General features: G+C 43.9%; 1 protein-coding gene across 17 annotated transcripts in view; it reads left to right on the forward strand.

Moving 5' to 3' along the window:
* Positions 1-23,309, forward strand: part of ptprsa (protein tyrosine phosphatase receptor type Sa) — a 236,053-nt gene that overhangs the window by 189,029 nt on the left and 23,715 nt on the right. For 7 of the 17 annotated variants that reach the window (XM_035176120.2, XM_035176126.2, XM_035176124.2 and 4 more), the window contains 12 exons: positions 504-1,097; positions 2,096-2,190; positions 2,451-2,701; positions 3,026-3,113; positions 4,484-4,696; positions 4,979-5,142; positions 6,612-6,623; positions 6,966-7,081; positions 11,996-12,043; positions 15,913-16,010; positions 19,372-19,495; positions 22,374-22,549. In XM_035176120.2, the coding sequence (XP_035032011.1) occupies positions 504-1,097; positions 2,096-2,190; positions 2,451-2,701; positions 3,026-3,113; positions 4,484-4,696; positions 4,979-5,142; positions 6,612-6,623; positions 6,966-7,081; positions 11,996-12,043; positions 15,913-16,010; positions 19,372-19,495; positions 22,374-22,549 (1,979 nt within the window). The remainder of the gene's footprint in view (positions 1-503; positions 1,098-2,095; positions 2,191-2,450; positions 2,702-3,025; positions 3,114-4,483; positions 4,697-4,978; positions 5,143-6,611; positions 6,624-6,965; positions 7,082-11,995; positions 12,044-15,912; positions 16,011-19,371; positions 19,496-22,373; positions 22,550-23,309) is intronic. The other 10 variants (XM_035176132.2, XM_035176133.2, XM_035176134.2 and 7 more) reach the window with 5 other exon arrangements.

A 23,309-nucleotide genomic window follows, 5' to 3' on the forward strand; every position in this document is an offset into this window, starting at 1 on the left:
CTGGAGCTTACATTTATCATGAAATGGTAATGGGTACAGCGATCACTCAAGAATTTAGAGGCCCTGAGGATCTTCCACATATCCATACAACAGGTTCTGACTCATTTCATTAGGGTGTGAACTGATGGATGGCTGGAGTTAAAACTATTCCAAACCCAGCCCTAATTGGGGCTCAGTATGTGTCAATCATTACCGCGTGAGAATTATTTCTGTGCCATACAGTCAAATCTGACTGTTGTGATGCAGTGTCCATTTTCCACATGAATGTTTTTGCAGGCTGGAGGTAGCAGAGACAACAGTGTCAGTGCTTCAATATGTAATGTTTTACCTGAAGAACAATGAAACTGTCTATAGAGAGTCAGTTCTGCACTTGTGAAATGTCTGCGCTATTTGTCCCTGGTAATATTAGAAGGAATAGAAATCGTATTTCATGGTTTTAAAGTCAAACTAATGATGTTAAGAAAAAAGGAATGACTTTTTTTTTTTTTTCTCTATCTACACAGTGCCTGGTGCACCCTATCTGTTTGTGGCTCAGGACTCGGAGACATCAGCTGATGTTCGCTGGAACCCTCCAGATCTGACCAATGGCATGGATCTGCAGGGTTACCGGCTCCAGTTTGGCCGCAAAGATGTCTCTCCCTTGGCCACACTGGAATTTGCTCCCCAGCAACGACAGTACTCTGTGGTCAACATTCACCGGGGTGCCACTTATCTCTTTAAAATCTCTGCCAAGAGCAGGGGGGGCTTTGGGGAAGAGGCTGTTGCGGAACTCGGTATGCCTGAGAATTCGCCAGGCGGATACCCTCAAATTAATGAGGGCTCCAATGTGACATGCTGCTCAGTGCAGCTGTCCTGGTCTCCACCAGTGCTGGCAGAGAGAAATGGGGTAATCACAGAGTATACGTTGGCCTATAAAGAGACTGGTGCCAAAGGAGCACCGCAGGAGCTGCACTTGGCCCCCAACCTGTCCAACTACGTGCTCAACAGCCTCAAACCAAACTCAGCGTACGATGTGCAAATTCGTGCACACACCAGTGTAGGTCCAGGGCCCTACAGCCCTCCTACCCAGTATCGGACGGTGGCCTCTGATCCAGCAGGTAGGGCTTGCCTGTTTCTTTTCCAGCCCTGTTGGCAGGGGGTTGGAAATAGGCTGAAACCAATCTTCAGCAACACAAAATGAAAACTGCCCACACCCCCTCCTTCAACCACCTCCACTTTTCCTCAAGAAAGTGAAAATTGATTTTGAAATTGTTTGCCTCGGGATACTCACCTCACTAACCCAATTAAGGTAAAACCCAAGTCAGTAAGTTATAGTCAGTCATTTTGAGAAAGAGGAAAGATGCCTAGAATCTCAAGGTAAGTGGTGTTTGATCAGACACTCCTGTCAGTCATCCCTGCAGCCCTCTGCCAAGCATACTCACGCAGCTAATGCCATCTCACATCCCCAGTTTTCAAACAAGGTAGGACCTCAGTCAAACCAGTCACTCCAAGAGTATGTTTGGACTATTCTTAGATGTCAGGAAGCGGATTAAGTTTTTGGTTTTTTATTTTATTTCTTCATTTTGGGTATGTTTTGAGATAATCCTCCCTCTCCTAATTCCTCCTTTCCCTTCCTCTGTCCCTTGAGGGGACAGCTTGTAGCATGGCATCCCCCAGACTGTTGGCATGCTGTGTTTTGGGTCTGTCTCTATGCTCACTTGGCAGCTCGTTGGCAGTGCCAACTCGGACTCAGTGGAGGTGAAGGAACAGTTGTCATTGAGACAACATGGATCAGTTGTTAATCTTCATAATGGTCATGGGTTCAATGGCACTGGTGAGAGGGGTTGGCACTACCGACGAGAGCTAGCCAGTGGTTTGTCCTCCATGAGTCTTACGTGCTGTGTGTCCTAACCAATGGCGTTGCCCTTCTCACAGCCAATCACAGCTCACCTTTACACTCACTCTCCAACCAAGAGGAACGTTCCAGAGAAACTCCAACTGTTTGTTTTTAAAAGGTTGTTCTTTCTTTTGTTTCTCTAAATGTTTCACTCACTGAACATACACTGTCTTTCTTTTCCTTTTTTTTCTCTCTTTCTTGCATTTGTCTACTTAACAGATGTCCCAAAGAATTTCACAGTCAAATGGGCCACCAAGACCACAGTGGTTCTGGCATGGAAGTTTTCTGAAAGCAGATCTCCATACAAATGCACGGTGAGTAAATGTCCACCACTGATAGATGAGTAACATTTTGATTTCAAAACATTCTGTAAATCCTACTATAAATACATTCGCGTATTTCAGTGCATTAATTCAGCTCTCCTTGCATACTCCTTTCCAACATATCCGCTCATCAGAAAAACGCACATTTTACCATCCAGTTCAACCATCAGACTGATCAGAATAATCACACATCGAACTCTCCGTCTTGCAATGTTATGGAATCAACTTCTTCATCATCTGTTAAACTCTAGATTGAATACAACCGTCAGAAGATGGACGTGGATGCCAGGCTGATGAGAGTGCTCGTCACTGGACTAAGGCACAACACCACATATGAGTTCAGGGTGACCTGCCAAGAAAGCATGGACGGTGGGCCGAGACACCGCGTGGTGGCCAGGACCGCGCCACTCATTATTGTCAAGAAACCCAAGATGGACATCTACGCTGAGCCTGAGAACCTACTCACTATGTCCTTCCCACCGGTCGATACCCAGGATATCAAGTGAGTATAGCGTGCTGAAAGGTTTTTTGTGGGATTGAGTCTTTAGGTTTAAGTGTCGAGATGCTTGAGATCTGATGTGATATGGATTAAGATCTTAAGATGTCTGAGATGTGTTGAAATGGGGGGGTAAGGTCTTTTCTGAGACAATCTGATCATCCGTAGAGCTCTTGCGAGTAATGGATTATTATTAAAATGTCCTGTCAACTCTTTGGTAAGTGTTATTAATATGAGTAAGTAATATGAACTGCCATGCAATATAAACTAAAGGAAAACTGGGATTTCTTTGCTATTTCTTTGTAATGTATTGTGCTGCTATGCTTCCAGGACCTTCTATGTAGTGGTGGTGCCTCTTAAGAAGACGATGGGAGCTGTAAAAAACCTGAAGAACCCTGATGAAATGGACATGGAAGAGGTAGGATCTATGTAGGATCAGTGAAGGGTGGGGGGTTAATCTAACAGCAGAAATGATTGCTTGTTTGGGAGTATTGGTTCAAATTGTAAGAAACATGCCATATAGTATACTATATATATATAGTATATATGTAATCAGAGGAGTTACATTCAAAACTTGAGCACCACTTGAGCTTGTCCTCTTTCTTTCTCTCTGCTGGCTTCACTGTGTGTTTTCAATGAGGGATTCCAGAGACACATGTTTGAGTTACCAGCAGTTGCATGTGCCAGGCAAATTGATGTGTACATACCGTGTTAACACCACGGTTGTAAGTACATCTCAGCTATGCTAATTCATCCCCCTAAGCATGCAGCAGAGAGAATTACACAGTCCTCTCCCACTCTACCCATAGCTCAGGGTCACCTTGAGCACCACATCAACAGCAACCATCCCTGTTGGATTTAGGATTACACACGTTCACTCTGCTTAGCGCTGCCTGCAGTTTGAAATGAATTGAGGGGTTGGGGCGTTTGGGGGGTGCGGGCCTGGTTACATGGATCTATGTCAGACAGTTGGCTGCTTTTCGAGATGTGCAGTTACACCTAAACTTTGTTTTCACTGATCTCAGTCAGTTTAGTGAAAGTGTTCAAGTCCTTGTCACTTAGACCCACATCACATCATATATCAATCATATATCATCAGGAGTATCGGTGCTCAAATCGTTTTGTGTACCATACTATATACATACTGTCTTTTCTATTGACGAGCTTTAGTTAATGGTTATTTTGTGTATCTAGTTTGATCGACACTGAAGCTAACTGACTCTTTAGGTTGTTTTCAATCTGGACTTTGTAAAAAAAGCATTTGACAGCAACGGAAATACTATCAACACATAAATAATAAACTTTATTTATGCAGCTGTTTTCATTGCATGAAATACAGCTCGAGGTACTTTTCATAAAACAGCTACAACAGCAGGTTAAAGACAGAACATCACAAGACAGTAAAATATATTAAAACAATGACATGTTTTAATAAATCGTTAAAGCAATGTTAAGATTACAATACAAGAAAAGACAAATCAAAACGGGATCATAAAAATAGATTTTGAGCAGTGGGTGCATTTCTCATATGTAGTGGGAGTTCCAAAGTTTTAAATCTTTGGTGCGTAATTACAGAAAGCTGCTTCACCATCCTAGTTTTTTGCAGTTTGTGTGTGGCAGGTGTAGCAAGCCAGCGCTAGCAAGTTGGAACATAATCCAATGTACTTGTTCTCTCGTTGTTCAACTAGTCGTTCTTGAGTCCTTCTCAATGACCGATTATTTTATTCGGGGAGATCAGACACAAAACGGAACAGCCAAAGTAAACAAATGCCCTTTTACCTCAATCAGCTGTTGCGGGAGGTGACCCATAAGCGTCGCTCCCGCCGTCAGCTGGCGCAGCTGGACCAGAGGAAGCCCTACATCACGGCGTGCTTCAGGCAGCTGCCCTCCAGCTTCACAGTGGGATCGGACCACCGCCATAGCAGCTGTGAGAACAAGCCTCTTGAACCGGGCCAGGAGTACGTCTTCTTCCTGCTGGCTGAACTCAACACCACCGCTGGGGTGAGTTACTGGTGCAGCACAGTTCAGTTAGCTTCCTTTTGGTCAATTTATTTTCGGTGGAGTGGGTTTAATAATTCAGCTCTGTTAATGTAATCATGGTTCACTGCACTTTTGTTCATCTGAGGCTAACCCAATTCATTCCTTTTTAATATGTTAAATATATTCTGTTTCAAACCAAATCACTCAGTTTATGCTGGTTAGTGTCGACACTCCCAGGTACTGGTGCAGATACCATTCTGTCTCCCGGACTGTGTTTCACTTCTGCCTGATCTTCCTCCTCAGAAAATGTATGCCACCAGCCCTTACACGGACACAGTGATGACCCCTCAGGGGCCGGGGGACCCCCTGCCAGTTGAGACTGGTGATGGACTCATATGGGTGGTGGGCCCAGTGCTGGCCGTGGTCTTCATCATCTGCATCGTCATCGCCATTCTCCTTTACAAAAAGTGAGTGGCTTGCGGATTGTAGTTATTGTGGTGAATGCAGTTTGACGTACGTTTAGACTTTACCGTACAAAAATAACATTGTTCAACCTCAAATGACGAGTAAAATATTGCCCACAGTTTATATATTTTCTACCGAGCAGCCAGTTTAAATGTTTTATACTGGGAACGTGTAAACTCCAATCTTTTCACCCTACACTCGGAACTAATTCCTTTATCTTTGCATGGTTAGTTTGTGCCAAGTTCAAACCAAACAACCGCACAAGCAATATAATGACAGAGAATCTAGCAACTCGCCAACACAGCGAAGAGGTTTTTCGCCATTTGATGTTGAACCAATTGTTTTGGAATGTAACTAACTGAAATAATTGCATGTAAGGGAGCATGTCAAGAGATGAGCTTATTTTGTATTCGTAGCAGCATGATATTCAAAGACCCACCAACCCTGTTGCATGTAACTATGAAAGAGCGTTTTCTTGTGTTAAAAAAGATGGTCGTGGAAAGTGAGGGGGTTGGAGAGAGAAGAGAGGAGGAGATTCTTTGAGATGCTGCTCAATAGCTCGGCAAACGTTTGATCAAGACAGCTCACGGATATGTTTTAAAACTACATATAATAATTTAGGGAATAATACTCCGTAAGGGATTTATTCCAAGTTACCTTACTTATGATTATCACCATTATGAGTTTAAAGATTGTCGGGGTGTGTTACCATAATTTCTAGTCGTGGACATTGAACCTTTATGTTTTATCAGCCTTACAGGAGGCACCTGTCTTTCTGAGTTGTAGTTTTTAGCCTCAGCACCTGCAGGTTCCAGTTGAACACTGGTGTAAGAGGTTTCCCCACATGTCGGGGGAACATCCCTGCATTGTCTTAGACGGGGTGGGAGGGCTGGTGTGAGCAACACCAGTGCAGCTTGCTACTGTCAGATGATCCCAGACTGTCTGACCTTGCCTTACCTCCGCCTTGGTGGTTAGGGAGAGTAACATCTCTCCTTGGATCTCTCTTTTTTCTCTCTTCTCTTTCTCTCCACCTCACTCTCCCGTCTCCCCCGCTCCATCTCGCCCTGGTGAATAGTGTTTCCTGGGTCTGCCCTTGGCCCTGACATTCCCCATCCCCGTCTCTATCTGGCTTTTGTGCACACACATAATCGCAGACACACACACACACACACACACACAGACACACACATTGATACAGGCTCACAAATGCGCTTACCTGCACATCTCATTGAACATGCACTTGTTCTCCCACACTGATACACATTTTTATTGCACGCACACACTCATCCCCTCCAAATGCTGATGAGCCTTATCTCGCGTTTTGCGAGCCCAGCAGCGACCCCTGTGAATGTATACTGCTCTCTATTGATTTATCTCTCTTCTTGCTTCCCCCCCTCTCCTTCTCTCCTTGTGTGTTTTCACCATCTTTTTTTTATATTTATTCGACTCCTATTGCTTTCTCTGGAAACAGCAAACCTGACAGGTAAGGCATAGCCGTACTTTATTGCATTTTACAGGGGTAAACAAAATAGCCTGCCACAGCGAACCCGATGCCTTTAATTAGCAAGGGGGTGAAGGAGAGTTTTGCGAACTTGATGCACGTTCTCAGCTCTCCGATGCTCGATGCTCGGTTTCACTGGAGCGTTCTCGACCCACTGAGTTACCTGTCAGCTGTGGACTTCTTCAGGAAATGTTTTAAGTGAGAGTGGTGATTGTTTTGTCGGACCGAGTGCTCACAAAAAATAATTATTCTGTTGTTTTGTGTGTGTGTGTGTGTGTGTGCGTCTTCCCCCTCTTTCTACTCTGCGTTTGTCTCTCTCTGCAGTCGCAAGAGAAAAGAGTCAGAGCCGCGCACAAAGTGTCTGCTGAACAACGCAGACATCACCCCCCACCACCCTACAGACCCTGTGGAGATGAGACGCATCAATTTCCAAACTCCAGGTACAGCAGCAACATGCAGGACATACACAGAGGAACACAAACAACTCATTATAAAATTTAACCCGTATATATGTAGCTGATTAACTGTATATGCGGTAGGTTTGGCCCCATTATTCAATCTTGGCTTTTCACTGATAGTGTGACAGACGTGAAGAGGGAAGTTTGTTTATGTAGCTCTAGGTGTGTAGGACAGACTCTACTTTGCTTCAAGGAAATTGTTTACAAGCTATAATTATAATAATAAAACACTCGTAAGTTTGTGTTACAAAATACATTTTATTTAAATTACATAATTTTGATTGTTGGATAGAAGAGGGCCTCTTTAAAAACTGTGTATTTCATTAGCTATCAGGCTATTCAGAAGGTTTTATTGGTGAAATATACAGACAACACACACAAGGCTTAACTGGGGCTTTAACAGGCCTAATGCAATTTCAGCCGTTTTGCTGGAAGCTCAAAATCACTGCTTTATTGAAAGCTACTGAAATGGAAAACAATTTCTAAATTTGGCAAAAGAAAAAACAAGTTGATTAGCAGCAGCTCTAATCCAAAATGTTATTATTTGGTCAAGTGAAGACACATCTGCTGAAATCCTTCCTTCTTGACACCGAATTATTCATTTACTTTGAAAACTATTACTTTTCTAGGATATGCAACATGTGCAATTATGTGTTTCTACTTACACTTTTGTATTGACAACAGTTTGTAACATTGGCACACACATGCACAGAGCTTATATAGAAATTGACTATTCACACATCATGCAGTGTAAATTTGTTTTGCAGCATAAACTATGTTCATGAAATGCTCCCATATAAGTCTGCCTGACATAATGTGCCTTCATTACTACCTCCAAGCCATTACATGTTTGTCATGTCTTCATGTAATAATTAGAGATTTATCAATAACAGATAATTTCATCAGTAACAAATAGTCAGAAAATGGAGCCTGTCGACGGATTCAGTGTTTTTATGTTGGGAACAAATCCTGTTTTGAAGTTCTCTTTGGTTTTTTACCTGCTTCCACTTTTGTCTTACTTTCCTTCTGGTGTTCATCCGAGCTAAAGCCCGGTGTTAACAACAGAGCACATTTGATCCCACTCTCATTCTCTAAGGCTCCTCCACCTAAAGCTTGTCTGACATCTTCCTCCTGCCTCCTTTTCAGACCCATTATCAGGCAGCTGCCTTTCAGATTTCCAGCCTCCTGTGATTTAGGGCTACGGTGGCATCTACAGATAGTCGTCTTTAACCTGATTTGATTTGAATTTTTTTATTATTATTTGGGTTCAGTTACATGCCATGGTTTGCAAAGAAAAAGATGAATTTTTAAGTAGCGCATGTCTTTCCTCCGCCAGGAAGGAGAGTTAGGATAATGAGATTGTTGTCCCCATAGTTACCTCAAGCTGAGCATCGTGGGATACTTTTCACAGAATCAACATTTTCCCCCTGTTACCTCGTATTAGGAGCCTCGTCTTTTATTGCAGATGCTTCAGATGATATTCCCTCCTCCAGCGTTTTATTTGACAGAAGACCTGTTGCCCGGTTTAAATGACATTGTTCTCACCTGCCCAAGCAAACTGCAGAAACGGTTTAAATTCTCCAGCGGAGGAATAAACACTCCGTCTCCATCGCTCCTGTTTGCACCATTCTTTCTTTTCCCTTCTTTGCCTCCCACCTTTCTGCCTCCTTGCCGAGTTGTCTTTCAGCCATCCATCTGTCATCCACAGCCAGTCTCTGCTCCATCAAAAGAGCTCCGATTTCAAAATGGAGCATTTATCTCCAGCTTCTGTGGGAGCTCAGGCATGCTGCCTTGAGTCTGTATCTTGGAGTGGGGAAAAAAAAAGAAGGACTTTTTTTGCATGCGCGAAGGGAGATACCGGGATGAAAAGGAGACGCACCAACCCACTTGTGCGCCGAAATGTGGAAGTTCAATTTGCTGTCCTCATCTTTATCTTGCTTGGTATTCAGAGCCCTATCAGTGGCTCCGTAATGACAATGTTATAATGGCCATTCCGGCTATTTGTCTCTCTGACTTCCAGCGCTTCCCTACGTGCCCCCAATCGTCCCCCTCGCTCCCTTAAATAATGGAACTTCTTGTCACAATCTCGTGCTCCATTTTACACAACATTCACAGATGCATGTTGGAGACTTTTCTTCAAGCATGACGGGCGTTTGACAGACGTTGTTCCACAGAACTGTGCGATTCCCTTATCTCTGCACCCGGGGAATTTAATTTGAATGGACATTTTAGCCCAATTAAGTGGCCCGGTGAGCATTTGTGAACATCCCCATCAGCTAATAGCGACCATTGTTCAAACGAGCATGCTCCCAGTGCACTTCACCAAGGCCTCTCCAATCCAGCGGAGCATATGGCACATTGGCAATGTGTGCTCACTGACCCCTAGTGCTGGAGAACAAAAACAAATGATATGTTTTGGATTGGAAACCCCACAAGCGAAGCACGGCCCATGTGTTGTAGAGTGTGTTCAAATTTCAGACAGATCAGTTAAAAGGAGTGTGTGTGTGTGTGTCATGTGTCAGCCTCGCAGTGACATCCCATAACTCCTTGGGGCACGGAGTGGTTCGTTTTGTCATTATCTTCATTGGTGCCCGGGGTTTAATTGGCAAATGGGGCCAAAGTAATGAAGCAGCACGACTCAGTGGATATCTACTGTCTATCTACCCCCTCCACCACTTTGCTACAGGGACTCTCTTTCCTCTCTTTTTTTCAGCGTGCATCCCTTTTGTACCCTTTCCTCACTGTTTCTCATTTTCTTCCACGCTTCCCAGTATCTCAGTTATCAGGAGGATTACCAGCATTACACGATACTATCTTCTACATCGTCATTATTGAGACAGGTGAACTGAGTTTCTCTGGGTTTACTCTTCAACACACCTCTGATGTATCGCATTTTATTCCCGCCGTCTCCATCTCTGTTTCTCTTTATCTCCTCCCTCCGATACGACTATATGGCACTTCGCACCCCCGCAGTTCTGTCAGAAGAAGCGTCTCTCACATCGAAGCATGTAAGAAAATCAAATGATTTTTTTTTTTCTCTCGCAGCATCACACGCTCGCAAAAAATCCACGGACAGCAGCCAATCGCATCAGCAGCAGCCTGCTTGTTTTTTCCCCCAGATTAGAGCGACGACTGCAGCAGCAGCAGCTCTAGCCCTCGCCCTCCTCCTCCTCCTCCTCCTCAGAAACATGTCTATCGGAACCCACAGCACACGCTTACGCATAAACATAATCAGACACGCCTGTACATCCCACCTGCTGGGATGAATGACATTTGGAGACAGTGGATCAGAGCACCCCCTGCTAGCTCTAATTAGTCATTGTCGCAAATCAATTAGGGTGAGGGGGGAGGTTCGATGTCTTCATCTTTCCTCACTCATTTGCGAAAACGTCAGTGGAGGTAAACCCACCGTAACTCAGTTCAGCAACTTCAAAAAAATAATACCCTCAAAAATATGAATCCAGTTTAGTTTGGCCTCCCCTGAGACTGATGACCTTCCTGCCTCTGTGCTTTGTTGCAGAGGAAGCATTTGACTTTTTTTTTGGGACCAGATTTTTGTGGAAAGTTTATTTCACACAAAAAAAGTCGTATTTCCTTTTCCTTCTATTTCTCACGTCTAATTCTGGTCCAGATGATCCGTTTTTTTGAAGATCATCTTTGGGGGATGTGATCCTTTCTCTTCCCTGAGCGACCCCTGTTGATAATTTTTTCGGCCCAGACTCTATTTTTTTTTCCCTTCGCTTGATGGGCGACTTGCCAGCTTCCCATCAAAGTGCGTCTCTGAGCCACATGTCCAGTTAACGCTGTCACAGATGGCTCCTTTCCGCATGAACAGCTAAGGAGACCTGAGTCTACCCGGACATCTCATCGGCTGGCCGAGGCCTCAGAGGACTTCTCCTCTGGAGCAGATAAGACTTTGAACCATCGCCGCACTCCTCAGACCTCTGACTCCCATCAGCCCCGTCTCCACAGCTGTCAGCCAAGAATGCGGACACTTTTCCACACCTTTCACTTGCAATGCCTCAACCCCCCCGAGCCGCAGACAAAGGAATCGTTCACAGTTGGTTTTCACCGGGAAACTTAAGCTGGTTTTGCCATTCTCCATCTCCCTTCTTTTTTTTTTAATTCCTGTGAAAGGACCCTTCTAACTTCTGTTTATGAAAGCTCCGAGATAGCAAATCCATTTATTATCCTGGTCTCTATGGGCTGTGATATGAAGGGGTTACCCAGCAGTAGCAGTGGGGGGGGGGGCCACTGACACCCGTGGCTAACCAGTTTGCTCTGAGGAAGATGGTGACAGCGACTGGGATTCGGTTGCATGTCGGTGCGCCTCAAATCTTTAATTCAGGCCCCCCTGAGAAGGTCCTGAGTTCATTCACGATGACATGATATAGTTTATCATTTGTTTTGTAACCTCTGTCATGATTTCACTCATATCTGTTTGTCTGTTTGTTTACTTTTCAGCAGAATACGCAAAAAAGCGAGAACTGATTTGCCCCAAACTTGGTGGAGGGATTTAACACGGGTCAAACCCATGACTTTGTGGGTGCAGGTCCGGAATAATCGAAAGGATTTAGGATTTATCTTTTCATTCCTGTCCATTTTATATCTTAAGATATTTTTCTTCAGGAAACAATGTATAGAAAATCTGACATTTATTGTGTTATTGCATTATCAGACCCCTTCCTTTTTCCTGTTATTTTTCCATTGTAAGAGCGAGACAGACGTGTGCAGGATTGTTTGGCCTTCAATGGACGTGTGCGCTCTATTCAGTGCCATTCTAGTTTCATGGTCTTTTATGATTTTCCACATTTTTGTTTTCATTTTTTATATACGGAGGCTTCTCTGTTGCAGCCTTTTGAAACCATTTGCCTTTATGTTTGCTGTTCTTTACAGATTCTGGTCTGAGCAGTCCTCAGAGTGAAGCAGATATTGACTATGAAAGTTAGTCTCCATGCTTTAAGCGTTTGCATACCAGCTTTCTTTATGTTTTTCCGAGCACAGCTTGCCTCCATTTTCAAATACATAATTTGCATTTGTTTGTATTTTTTTCACATGATGCAGCAAAAATTTCTGCTCTAATTAATTTAATGTGGGTTTCTATTTCTTTTATAAATTTGTTAATTGGATGTCAGTCACGATTCTCACTTGGGCTGTTGGCTACGCATTAATCCCCCCACGCATAAATAACCTGTGTGATCCCGTCTGCTGATGTAGAGACGGTTGAGAGGCGTTTCTTTACAGGGGAACATGTCTGTGTTATTCCTCTCCCCTCCCCATCCTCACCTCCTTGTTGTTGTTCTCCCTCTTACTCCGTTCTCCTCCTCTTTCACCACCACTGCTCCATTTCATTCTGATCTAACGGGGTCTTTCCTGTGCTCCGAGATAACGAGCAGCATTAATTAGAGCTGTGGCAAACAATGGCTCGACATTTGATTACCCCCCTACCCCCTACCCCCTCCCCTCTCCCCTCTCGCTGCAAAAAGGATCATCCGAGAGAGAAAGCAAACTTTCTGGGTTTCCTCCTCCCCCATATTTCCTCCCCCTTCTTCATATTCTTTGCTTATCCTCAGACAGACAGACTTCTTCCCTTTTATATGGAAATATGAAACATCATAAATAGGCTTTTTGAAGAGACGCTTGTTTGACGTATCCGAAAGAATCATTTCTCAGGCACATCGACTGCGCATCGGGAGATTGGAAATGTGTAATTATAGGCTAGTCTGTTTTTCTGTGTTTATTGATCAGGCTGTCGATTGTGGTGGAAAAAAATTACAGAGTCTGTGCGCGGATAGGAAAAATCTCTGGGTGAGAGGAGGGGGTTGTGTAGAAAGGAAAAAGATGCAGTTATTTCTTTCTAGCAATAATTTGTCCTTGAGTGACTTTGCCAGACTACTGGTCGAGGCAACGCCCGGTATTGAAAGGGAATCTTTTCACGGATAAACACGGCGACGTGCAGCGGCGAAATGAATACGAGAACAAATCAGGGCTGATCCTCTCGTTTGTTTTGAGAAACACAACAAATGAAAAGTACACAGGGAGAGAAATAGATGCACAAACAGATAAGTTTAGTCTAGAGCTTCTTAAAAGCTTTTTGCAATTTGTTAGGCAGGCAAAGGCCAACGTGCGACAGAGTTCAAATTACATATATATATATATTTTGTACAGTTTTAAGTATTCAAATCGTTTCCATACAAGTTTACAAAAACATTCTGCCAAACGCTGGTTTGTGTAGCCTTCAACCTGTCCCACTGGCAGTGCATCATGGGATTTTTTGCATGTATATGTAAACACTCTGACCTCATATATCTCTGCAACCGTAACAGATACTTAAACATGCAGACTTTGGGCAGTAAACACAAACTGAGAGGAACCGATAGAGTTTGAGTTCATCTGTATTTCACACACGCTCATAAATACACATAGACAAACACACAAACACTCACACACTCACACACACTTTGATCTCCCTTCAAACAGCCCGCTCTTGTTCTCACAAGGAGAAAGTGAGGGGCCCCTCATTTGCATACACAGTGACTTATTTTTGCTCATAGCTTCTGATACCTTCTCTTTCAATTTAAGGCAAGGAAAATGAGCTACCAAATTAAGTTTGCAACGTTTCCTATTTTCTTCTCGTCGCTCGTCTTGATGAATTTTCCATTCTGGAAGAGATTAATAACTCCTTCTCCTTAAGTGGTGCCACCACCATCTGCACGCGTTGTTAACTCGCTGAGAAACTTAAGTACGAATAAAACACACATTAATATAATTGGAGTTCTGTTCTTTACTTTGAAAGCTTTTGTTTGGGTTCATCAGGAGGTTGAATTGAAAAGAAAATCATCTAAAAAAAGTAGAACAGTGTTAATTCAGTAAACATCGTTCAAATGATCCGTTAAGAAGGTTCATGGGTGTTTGTTGCACAACTCTTGTCAAGTTGTCTGCTAATGTGGTGTGTCCATTCATTTTCTGGAGAATGTCACGCCATCCAGTGTCGTCTCCACTCGCCTCATATATCTTCATGTAATTGACGCCGTCGCATTGTTCCCTCAGTGTAAAATAAATTACCATCACTAATGAAGACTGTCAGCACAGAGAGTTGGGCTCCCCCCCCTCTTAAGTTAACAAAAGCAACCACAACATCAGTGACCCAGTGACATGGTGGGGAGGGTATTAAGCTTTATCAAAAGAGGAATACTGAGGACGCTTAATGGGATTATGTCGATTTGCGCAGCCAATTAAGTCTGAGTAACTTTATTTTGTGAGGAGGTTTCAGTGTTTTGGGTTGACGTTTGACCTTGTCACTCGGGGGGGGAAACAGGCTCCTTACTATGAGAGCATTAAGTATTTCCCGGCCCCATGCGGGGACAGAGCCACAATCTATGGCTGCTCCATATTCCATTACATGGCCTCAGCATTATGCTCCTAAATGGATTAGCGACTGAAGTGCACAGCAGTGCTGATAATATTGTAACAGCGGCAACGCAGTATTGAGTGGATATTGGAGCTTGTAAAAAAAAAAAAAAGGGAAAAGAAATCTCACAATTTTTCTCACCCGGCAGAAAAGATAGTTCTTTATGAGAATTCCTTTGAATAAAAGGCAGAAGGATTTGGGAGCAGAACATATTGGACGTGCAACTTCATTTTTTAAATTTTTTATTTTGGAAGGTAAGAGGTGTTTGTCTTAGACCGCGAGGGAACCGGGAAAGGATAGAAATAGCAGCTTGCGTGCTTTGCACCTGCTGGCTGGAATGGAGCAGCTCACTTTGTCACTCAGCATCACTCACACTCCTAAACCTCCCTATCCCCTCTCCCACCCCCCCTCACATGGTCGCCCAGGTCAGGGCTCTGGTCGAGTAGAAGCGTCTTTTTGTTGAGGCAAATTTAGCCGCTCTGCTAACTACTGCAGCACAATGACAGCATCATAGACTGAAGATGCAGAAACAAGCCTGTGGCCTATCTTTGGTCGGTCCACATTCTAAGATGGTAGCTTTCCTCTCATCTCACTTTTTAATTGGTAGGATTGATGCTCAAAGTAACAAAGTTTAGATAATTAGAATAAGAATATATTGAGTTCATTGATAGACAACAAGAAATACCTCAGTTTAAAGCAACATCATCCTTAAAGACTCAATTCCATTGCAAAACAGTTTTCTTTTCCTAGTGATCTTGAGTTTTCCTCTTTTCTGTTCATAGCCGCTGTGCTAAAAGGAAATGTTGCTTTTGATTATCTTCAGTGAGGAGAACAAGGGATTTTTTTGTCAACACAAGGAGTCCATTGATCCAGAGAGTTAAAAAAAGGCCTGTCCTGTTTCTTGTCTTGTGATTTCACCATCAAAACCTTACTTTTTTTTTTATCCTATGTCATTTTGAACTCTTTTCCCAGGCTATTAAAACGATTCATGCCTCTGGATGTAGGAGTCGTGATCAGGTTTTTTTCTTCACTGGCAACATTCAGCACTTTTCAGGCTCATTGGTTAACTCAATCTGTCAGGATCATGATAACGGTCGGACTTCATACGTTTGGGTCTGTGGGTGTTTGCTGGCTTCTTTGTCGGCCATGCTTGGCAAACCTTTTGAGCTCTGGCCTGGTCCAATCAAGTGCCTTTAACATCACCAGTCAATACATTCTGCTGTGTGTAATATTCACCATGTTCGGCACAAGCTTCCTCACCACTAAAACCCAACTTCCATTGTTATGTGAGCAAGTAATTGGTGTGCAGTGTGATATTTTAAGTTGTGAACTTGTGTCCTGTCTGCACCACTAATGAATTTTCCTTCCTCGGAAATGTTCTCTCCATTTTTTTGGCAAACAGGTATGATGAATCATCCTCCCATCCCCATCTCAGAGCTGGCGGAACACACGGAGCTGCTCAAAGCCAACGACAACCTCAAGCTCTCGCAGGAATATGAGGTGAGTGGGCCAAAGGTTAAAATCCTTCAAAGTTTTCTCGGCGTATTGACTCATGTCTGATTTGTGTTTTCATTGTAAGAAACACAAGAGAGGCCCTTCTCTTCTCTGGGGGAAATGTCGGTTTCTCCTATTTAACTTCTTCTCCCTGCATTTTTGACAATGTTGAATGAAATGAAGGACATATCAGTTGCACTCAGCCTCTTTGATCCGCTGATATATTTCTTGCCTCAGCACGGCAAAGAAAGTCAGCTGTCAGTTTCTACAGTGAGAGATTTTTCTCCTGAACTCCCAAATGCAATTTCCTCAAATTCTTGGCTCACTGGAAGAATTACTCAGTAACGCATCCTGAAATGTGTCTCTTGCAAAATGTGGGTAACTGCATTCAACAGAGGGAAATACAAACACTTTTAACTATCTTTTGCATAATAATTACTTAAACATGCAAAAAAAATATGTATTACTGAGGGTAGCTTCAATGATGGAAAATCAATGCACAGTTGTAAATATTCCATGTTTTAAAGATGACAGCAGCAAATGTTAATATATACAGTCAATATACAGTCAAAACCAGCACAAAATGCTGACCTTATACAGTATATACATACATAGGAATTTCCTCTGTTAAAAATATGATTGATAGTCGAGTAAATCACAATCTGGATAATGTCACAGTCACAAAATGTTATAAATAAAATGAAAATCGAATGTAAAAAATATATTTTTCGCCTTATTAATATGATCAAAATTAGAAAATATAGCCTCAGAGTAGCCTTGTGCTTTGTAAGTCAGCAACAGTCCAGTAGGTTGGATGCACACAGATCAATTCGCATACAGTTGCCAAATCTCATTTTACAAAAAACCTTATCACATTTAAACTGGTTTTGATGCTGAACATTAACATTTAACTTACCCCAGGCCCTATTTAAATTTTTTCTGGTGATTGTTCTATCAAAGTAAAAGACCTTCTTTTCAAAACTGAACAGTAAAACAGGGATTTTTTATTACTGCCTTCTAGTAAAGTAAGTATTTGTTGCCATATAGCAACACTATGCAAAAAACTGAGAAAATTTAATATATTTAAAATGTAAAGGCTAGAAATTACAGGTCGAAGGCTATCTCAAAGATTTATTCACAAAAATGTACTAAATGACTCAGTTGGGGGATAAATAAATGCTTTAAAAGTCGTTAACACAACATTGATCTTTCTTTTACAACAGATATATAGTCCGCTGTTTTAAGCAGAACTCCACTAATGTGATTTTGGGTAAAAGCTCACCAGCAGACCGGCTTCAGCATAGTGTGTGTGTGTGTGTGTGTGTGTGTGTGTGTGTGTGTGTGTGTGTGTGTGTGTGTGTGTGTGTGTGTGTGTGTGTGTGTGTGTGTGTGTGTGTGTGTGTGTGTGTGTGTGTGTGTGTGTGTGTGTGTGTGTGTGTGGAAGGAGTAACTGAGCTGTCTGGGCTCTGAGACCGCAGCGGTTATAAATGACACCAGAGTTGATTAGAAATCAGGAGCGCTGAATCAGCTCTCGTTTGCATACAAGCAATATCCTTTCCTCGCCATCCCTAAATCACCGTGCCTGTCGCCTCGCTGCGCGCCAGGCTAAGGTGGGAAGCGGCTACACCAGCAAAGATTGCAGCCATCATGCCTGCTGGTCGGTGGATGTTGGTGGATAATGACTCCTCATAGCAATCCAGTATTTCTTGGGTATCTATTATTCATAAATCCACATCCGGGCTGTGTACCAAATGGACAAGCTTGTTCCATTCGGGGAGGAAGAGAGACGAGAGACACAACGCCAAAGTTGATGCTTTGCTGCAACTACAACTTCTAATTACTTGGCTTCGAGAGAGAGAGAGAGAGAGGGAGAGAGCATTAAACCGCCCGCTCGTCTCTTCTCCCGCTCTTTCTTCCTCGCTCCCTTCCTGTCCCCCTGCCCCTTCGCAAAACCACCCCACAGGAAAAATAAATGACCAAATTAAATAGAGAAGTGTAATTTTAATTTTGTTATTTTCTTGATGAATGGCTGCTCGTCCGGGGACCCCGGCTTGCCAAGCGCAGCTCTACGGGGCTTTGACTGATTGGTTTTCAGCCAGGCGGGATGTGAGGGAGGAGGAAGAAATGGGAGGAAGAGGGGAGCGGTAGGAGAGAGACGAGGTGGGGAGGCTCGGTTAATGATGAGGATTCAGTGAGGGGAGAGAGCGCAGAGCATCACAGCTGGAGAGCGGAGATGAAGAGGAGATAATCTGACGTACAAGCGGTAATGAAAAAAAGGCGGCCCGGGTTTTCAGAGTTTTACCTGAAGATGCTGCAGCCAGAGTCAGTTCCCTTTCTACTGGCAGCCGGTTCGCCGCCATGTCCTGAAATCTCGTCCTCTTGACAGGAGCTGACATTCGTCTTCAAACATGTCATCATGAGGAAGAGGAGAAGAGGAGAAGAGGGAAATTCATGATGGTTTTTATTTATTTGATGTGGTTTCCCTTTTTTGAATTTGGGGGATATTTGTGGGAAGTGACCCCAATCTTTATGTGCACACACACACATGCACACACACGTGCACACACACACATGCACACTCAGCTCAAGGTATTCTAGAAAGAAAACGGGGAGTAGCTGGGTGTCTGCTGCATAGAGAGCGACTGTAAACAGCGGAGAGGAGATGGAGAGACAATAGATGTGTTTACATAGACCTAGAATACTTTGAAGATGGAGAGATGCAGATAAGTGTGGGCAAAGAGAGAGGGATAGAGAAACAAGAGGGAGAGAGGATGAAAATGAGAGAAGCAATAAAGACCGTACGCGCGAGATCACATTTCCAGTTGGACTTCAGTGTCCCTTTAAAGCCCCGCCCTGCACGCTGAAGCCTGCAGATATCCGTCAAGCCTTCGTCGCCACGCCAACAGAACGAGTGGCGCTTATAAGCAAACATGGACTCGTAATGGAATATTTAATTATCCAGACACGGGAACAGAATACTTATCTGGATTTCTTGTATTATAAAGAGGCGGCTGAATTTGTCTTTCACGCGGGCGTCAGGACTCGCTCCACACCCCTGCCGACGCCTTCATCAATATTGTTATTTGTCATTATGTAGCCGACCACATTAATGATCGTGATTAAGTAGTTGTGTGCTGCTGCTGCTGCTGCTGCTGCTGCTGCTGCTGCTGCTGCTGCTGCTGCTGCTGCAGTGAGAAGCAGGTTTCACCATAACATGTATTTTCTCCCTTTGGGGGAAATCACCCTCTCAATCTCTCTCTCTCTCTCCTCTTATTCCTATGATAACATTCACTTTGTATTGTTGTTGCAGCTCCTCTGATTTCTTCTGTGTGTGTGTGTGCATGTTCTGTTTGTCTCTCCCCATCAGTCCATCGATCCAGGCCAGCAGTTCACCTGGGAGCACTCCAACCTGGAGGTGAACAAGCCCAAGAACCGCTACGCCAACGTCATCGCCTACGACCACTCCCGGGTCATCCTGGCTCCCATTGACAGTAAGGCTCACACAAAAACCTCACGCCCTGCACCGTCACCACCACCTTCCAGTGGAGCTCTGCCTTTTTTTTGTGTGGAACATTTGGGAAATTCTCGTAATTGCAGAGATGATTTAAGTAATGAGGAGTTTGTACTAAACAGACACAAGACCAGATGGGCTGAGACTGTGGAGATCAAACTAGGATAATACATAGCAGTGCAGAACAGAAGACGCTAGAATGGAGTAGAATCTAAGCTGTACGGACTGGTCTGTACTAGATTATCTAAAATGAAAAGAAAGTGCTCTACTACCAGTCTGGATTGCACAATTGTCTGGACTCCACACAGTAGCATGAGGCCAAAGAGAATAAAGTCGAAATAATTTATAGCGTTTGAAGTTCAGTTCAGCTCGTTTCAATTCCCAGGAAACGGCAAATTTATAGAACAAAACTGGGTTTTGTTGGAGGCTAAACGAAGGACTTGTCTCAGCTCAACTCGGTCCACAGCAGCTAAGCACTTTATGGAATCAGATTATTTCTAGGAGTGAGGCGAGGACTTGTTTGGGCTCATCTCACACTCTAAGAGTGTCCCAGAAATTGAACCAGTGTTTTCACTGTCCCACTTGTCTCATCAGATCAGTCCTCCTCTCCTGACTTCCCTCTAACTGCCCATAGACACAGTACTGAGCGTCTCAGAGCCAGAGAAACTCTCCCTCTGACTGCTAAATCTCAAGGGACATTGTCAGAGGTAGTCACCCTTCACCGCTGACATTGTTCTGGCGTCGCATCACCACAAGAGCTCCCCGACTCCTCGCACTTGTGCCAAACTCCTCGGTACTTTGCTTTTGTGTGAGCGAACTAAACGCTCCAACTAGATTTCAAAATCTCACAATAGTCGGGCCAATTTGAGGCTACGACAACATGCAGAACAAAATTATCCCAGGGAAAAAAATGCCTCGTCCATAAATACATAAATTAATCAAGTCTGAAATTTCTATTTTACACTGCAGTGATTTTGCCATTAGTTGAAGCAGTAGAACAATTCATGCACGCCGCCATTCTCTGTTCACTTAGCTATGACTAAGGCCAAGGCACCACAGTCAGATTGTGCGACGTGGTTTCCGTTTTAATGACATTTGCCTTTCTTTTGACTTCTTTAGTTCCTTTCTTCCTTTCCATTCCTTTATCTTTCCTCTCTTTTCTTCTTTGAACTCTGTCCTCCATCACTCTTGCTCTCTACCTTTCACTCGTCCTCCTCGTATCCCTCCTCTCCCCCCTGCTTGTTGTCCTCACTGCGTCTCCTCTCTTAGATTAGCCCAGTCAAGTGGTTCATTGTTTCGCTTGAGTGAGGAGACGTCAGTCAAAGAGACGTGACTCTCCAACACAGATGCTGCCACACTGGAGTCTCTCCTCCACGGACAGGATTGTAGAAGTTGGTTAAATGAAGACGGCTGATGTTCTGTCGCGTCACTTAGACACATACTCTAATGGCAAGATTATCTTTTGGCCTAAACCTTTTTCCCTAGAACAACTGAATTACTGAGGGTGTAGTGGCTTTGCAGAAAACTGGAAGACACCGTGACTTTTTGGAAGAAGAACAATTCACACCACGACACCCTCGGATCAGTTTGATGACAGTTCTGAGCCTCACGTGATGAAACTCGAAACTTGTTTTTGAGCCGTTTTTAGACATGAACTCCTTCACAACAACATGAAAGTGTCCGGAACATTCAGGCGAGAGGTGGCGTCTGGGTAGAGCGTGCAGGAGGCAGAACATCACGTATGAATTCCTCTGCGAAAATCACAGTGTTTTGTTTGCAGGACATCGACACCAGCGTCAGTTCTTATCGCCAAAAGCTCTCGAATCCCGTTCTTTCCAATTTGACATCTTCGTCTGTGTCCTCTACGTGTTAGGGCACCTCTTCTTCATCCTGAGTTAGTATTAGTATTATGCAGCCTTGTAGTTAATTACACATTTTAGCTTTAAAGTGGCCATTTACTGTTGCAGACATTTTAAATGATGCTACGGGACACCGCGATAGTTGCTGTCAGTGGTGCTGGATACACCGTCCGTGGCATTTAAACATTGCCAGTGCACATCCATCCATGCAGCGACGCAGACGGGCTTCCTTACGGCTAGATTTAGTGGTACCGGTGTGTAACGGAGCACGGTAGCGGGCTGAGAGGGATGGAAGCTGGATCCACCTCCTGGCTGTGGGGCCACGGGCGGCTGATATACTGCGTCCTCACTATCCTCCATCTTCAATCACACTCCAGCGTCGGTGGTGGTAAATCAGACGGAGGCTAAATCATCATATCTACAGAAAGCAAGGCACAACCACAGAGGGACAAACAAGAGAACAATAAAAGAGCAGTAAAGGAGGTGGTGATGGTGAGCTAATTTGAATGGATTGAAATGGAACAACCACAGGTTTTCTTTCAGCTCTGCAGTGGCGCAGCATGAGAAAGTTTAATCTTGCGTTATATCTTGCTTTTCCACTCAAAACAAGATCCAACAAATACTGGGAAGGAGTAATACCTGTAATATTTCAAGTCCCAGAATCTGACATGATCTAAGACAGTCCCATTTGTCTCTGGACAGTTCCTAAATCTTATCTGATCTCGGCCAGTTTCCACTTGTTTCAACAGTCCGAGGTGTGAGGAGTCATTGCATAAGCAATTTGCTTGTTTTTCCTTTTTCCAGTCTTGAATCTTCACACCTTTGTTGATTGGGAAATGGGGTCAGAGTGTAAAAACAGGGAATTACTGAGGCAGATGGCGTCAAACTGAAGGGGGCAAATAACGAGTGAAGTGAAGTGATGAAAAAATGGTGAATTCCGACAGGATCGAATGAAAACGTACCATGTTTCACCTTCTTCTCTGTTTCCTTTGTATCCAGGCATCACAGGTAGCGACTACATTAACGCCAACTACATCGATGGCTACAGGAAGCAGAACGCCTACATCGCCACCCAGGGTCCTTTACCCGAGACGTTTGGGGACTTCTGGAGGATGGTGTGGGAGCAGAGAGCGGCCACCGTGGTCATGATGACCAGGCTGGAGGAGAAGTCACGGGTAAGTCTGCTCCACCAATTTCTGTGGGAAACGCCGCGGCTCTGTTTCTTTTTTGAGCTTCCCTCCAGTGACCTGACAAACCACTTTAAATTTTGTGTTTTTTAACTTAACCTCCAAATCAAATCACTGCTTCGTGAGACCCAAGTCCAGGAAGCAGAGGCTGAAAATAGCACAGTGTTACACTGATTTCCCAGTTGCACACCTGAATGTCACTGGTAGAGTGGAAATTTGAATGGGGTTGGTGGAAACAGCAGAGCAGGGTGATAAAACAGAGTTAATTCAAAGACGGTGTACCTGTGCACATCTGATAAGTTAGACTCCGCGTCCACTGGGACAATCTTTATAGACTTGGCTTTGCTTTCTCGTCTTATTTGAAGCGGAGACTGCAATCTGTTGCATGTTCTCCACAGTGCTGAGAGCTTAACGACACGGAGCAAGCAAGAAGATAAAATTAAAATTTAAGCAGCGGAGAGGCACAGAGTCCTCGCAGCACCTGTGACCACAGCGACTCTCTGCGTCCTACACACCGTCTGTTGATGGGGCGTGGAAGGAAAACCTGCCCAGGGAGCACATTGCATTTCAACATGGAGCATTGTTAAGGTCTGATCACGCTCGTCCACTTTTGTTTGTCCTTTCGTTTTCGGAGTCAGCCTCAACTTTGCTGGATGTCTATCTTTTGGAAATGACCAATTTCTCGCGTTGCCAACTTTTATCAGTTCTGCCAGTGATATCAAGGTTTTCGGAGGAGGAAGTCAACAGC

The sequence above is a fragment of the Hippoglossus stenolepis genome, chromosome 14 (assembly GCF_022539355.2).
Source record: "Hippoglossus stenolepis isolate QCI-W04-F060 chromosome 14, HSTE1.2, whole genome shotgun sequence".
In the NCBI taxonomy this organism is placed as follows: Eukaryota; Metazoa; Chordata; class Actinopteri; order Pleuronectiformes; family Pleuronectidae; genus Hippoglossus; species Hippoglossus stenolepis.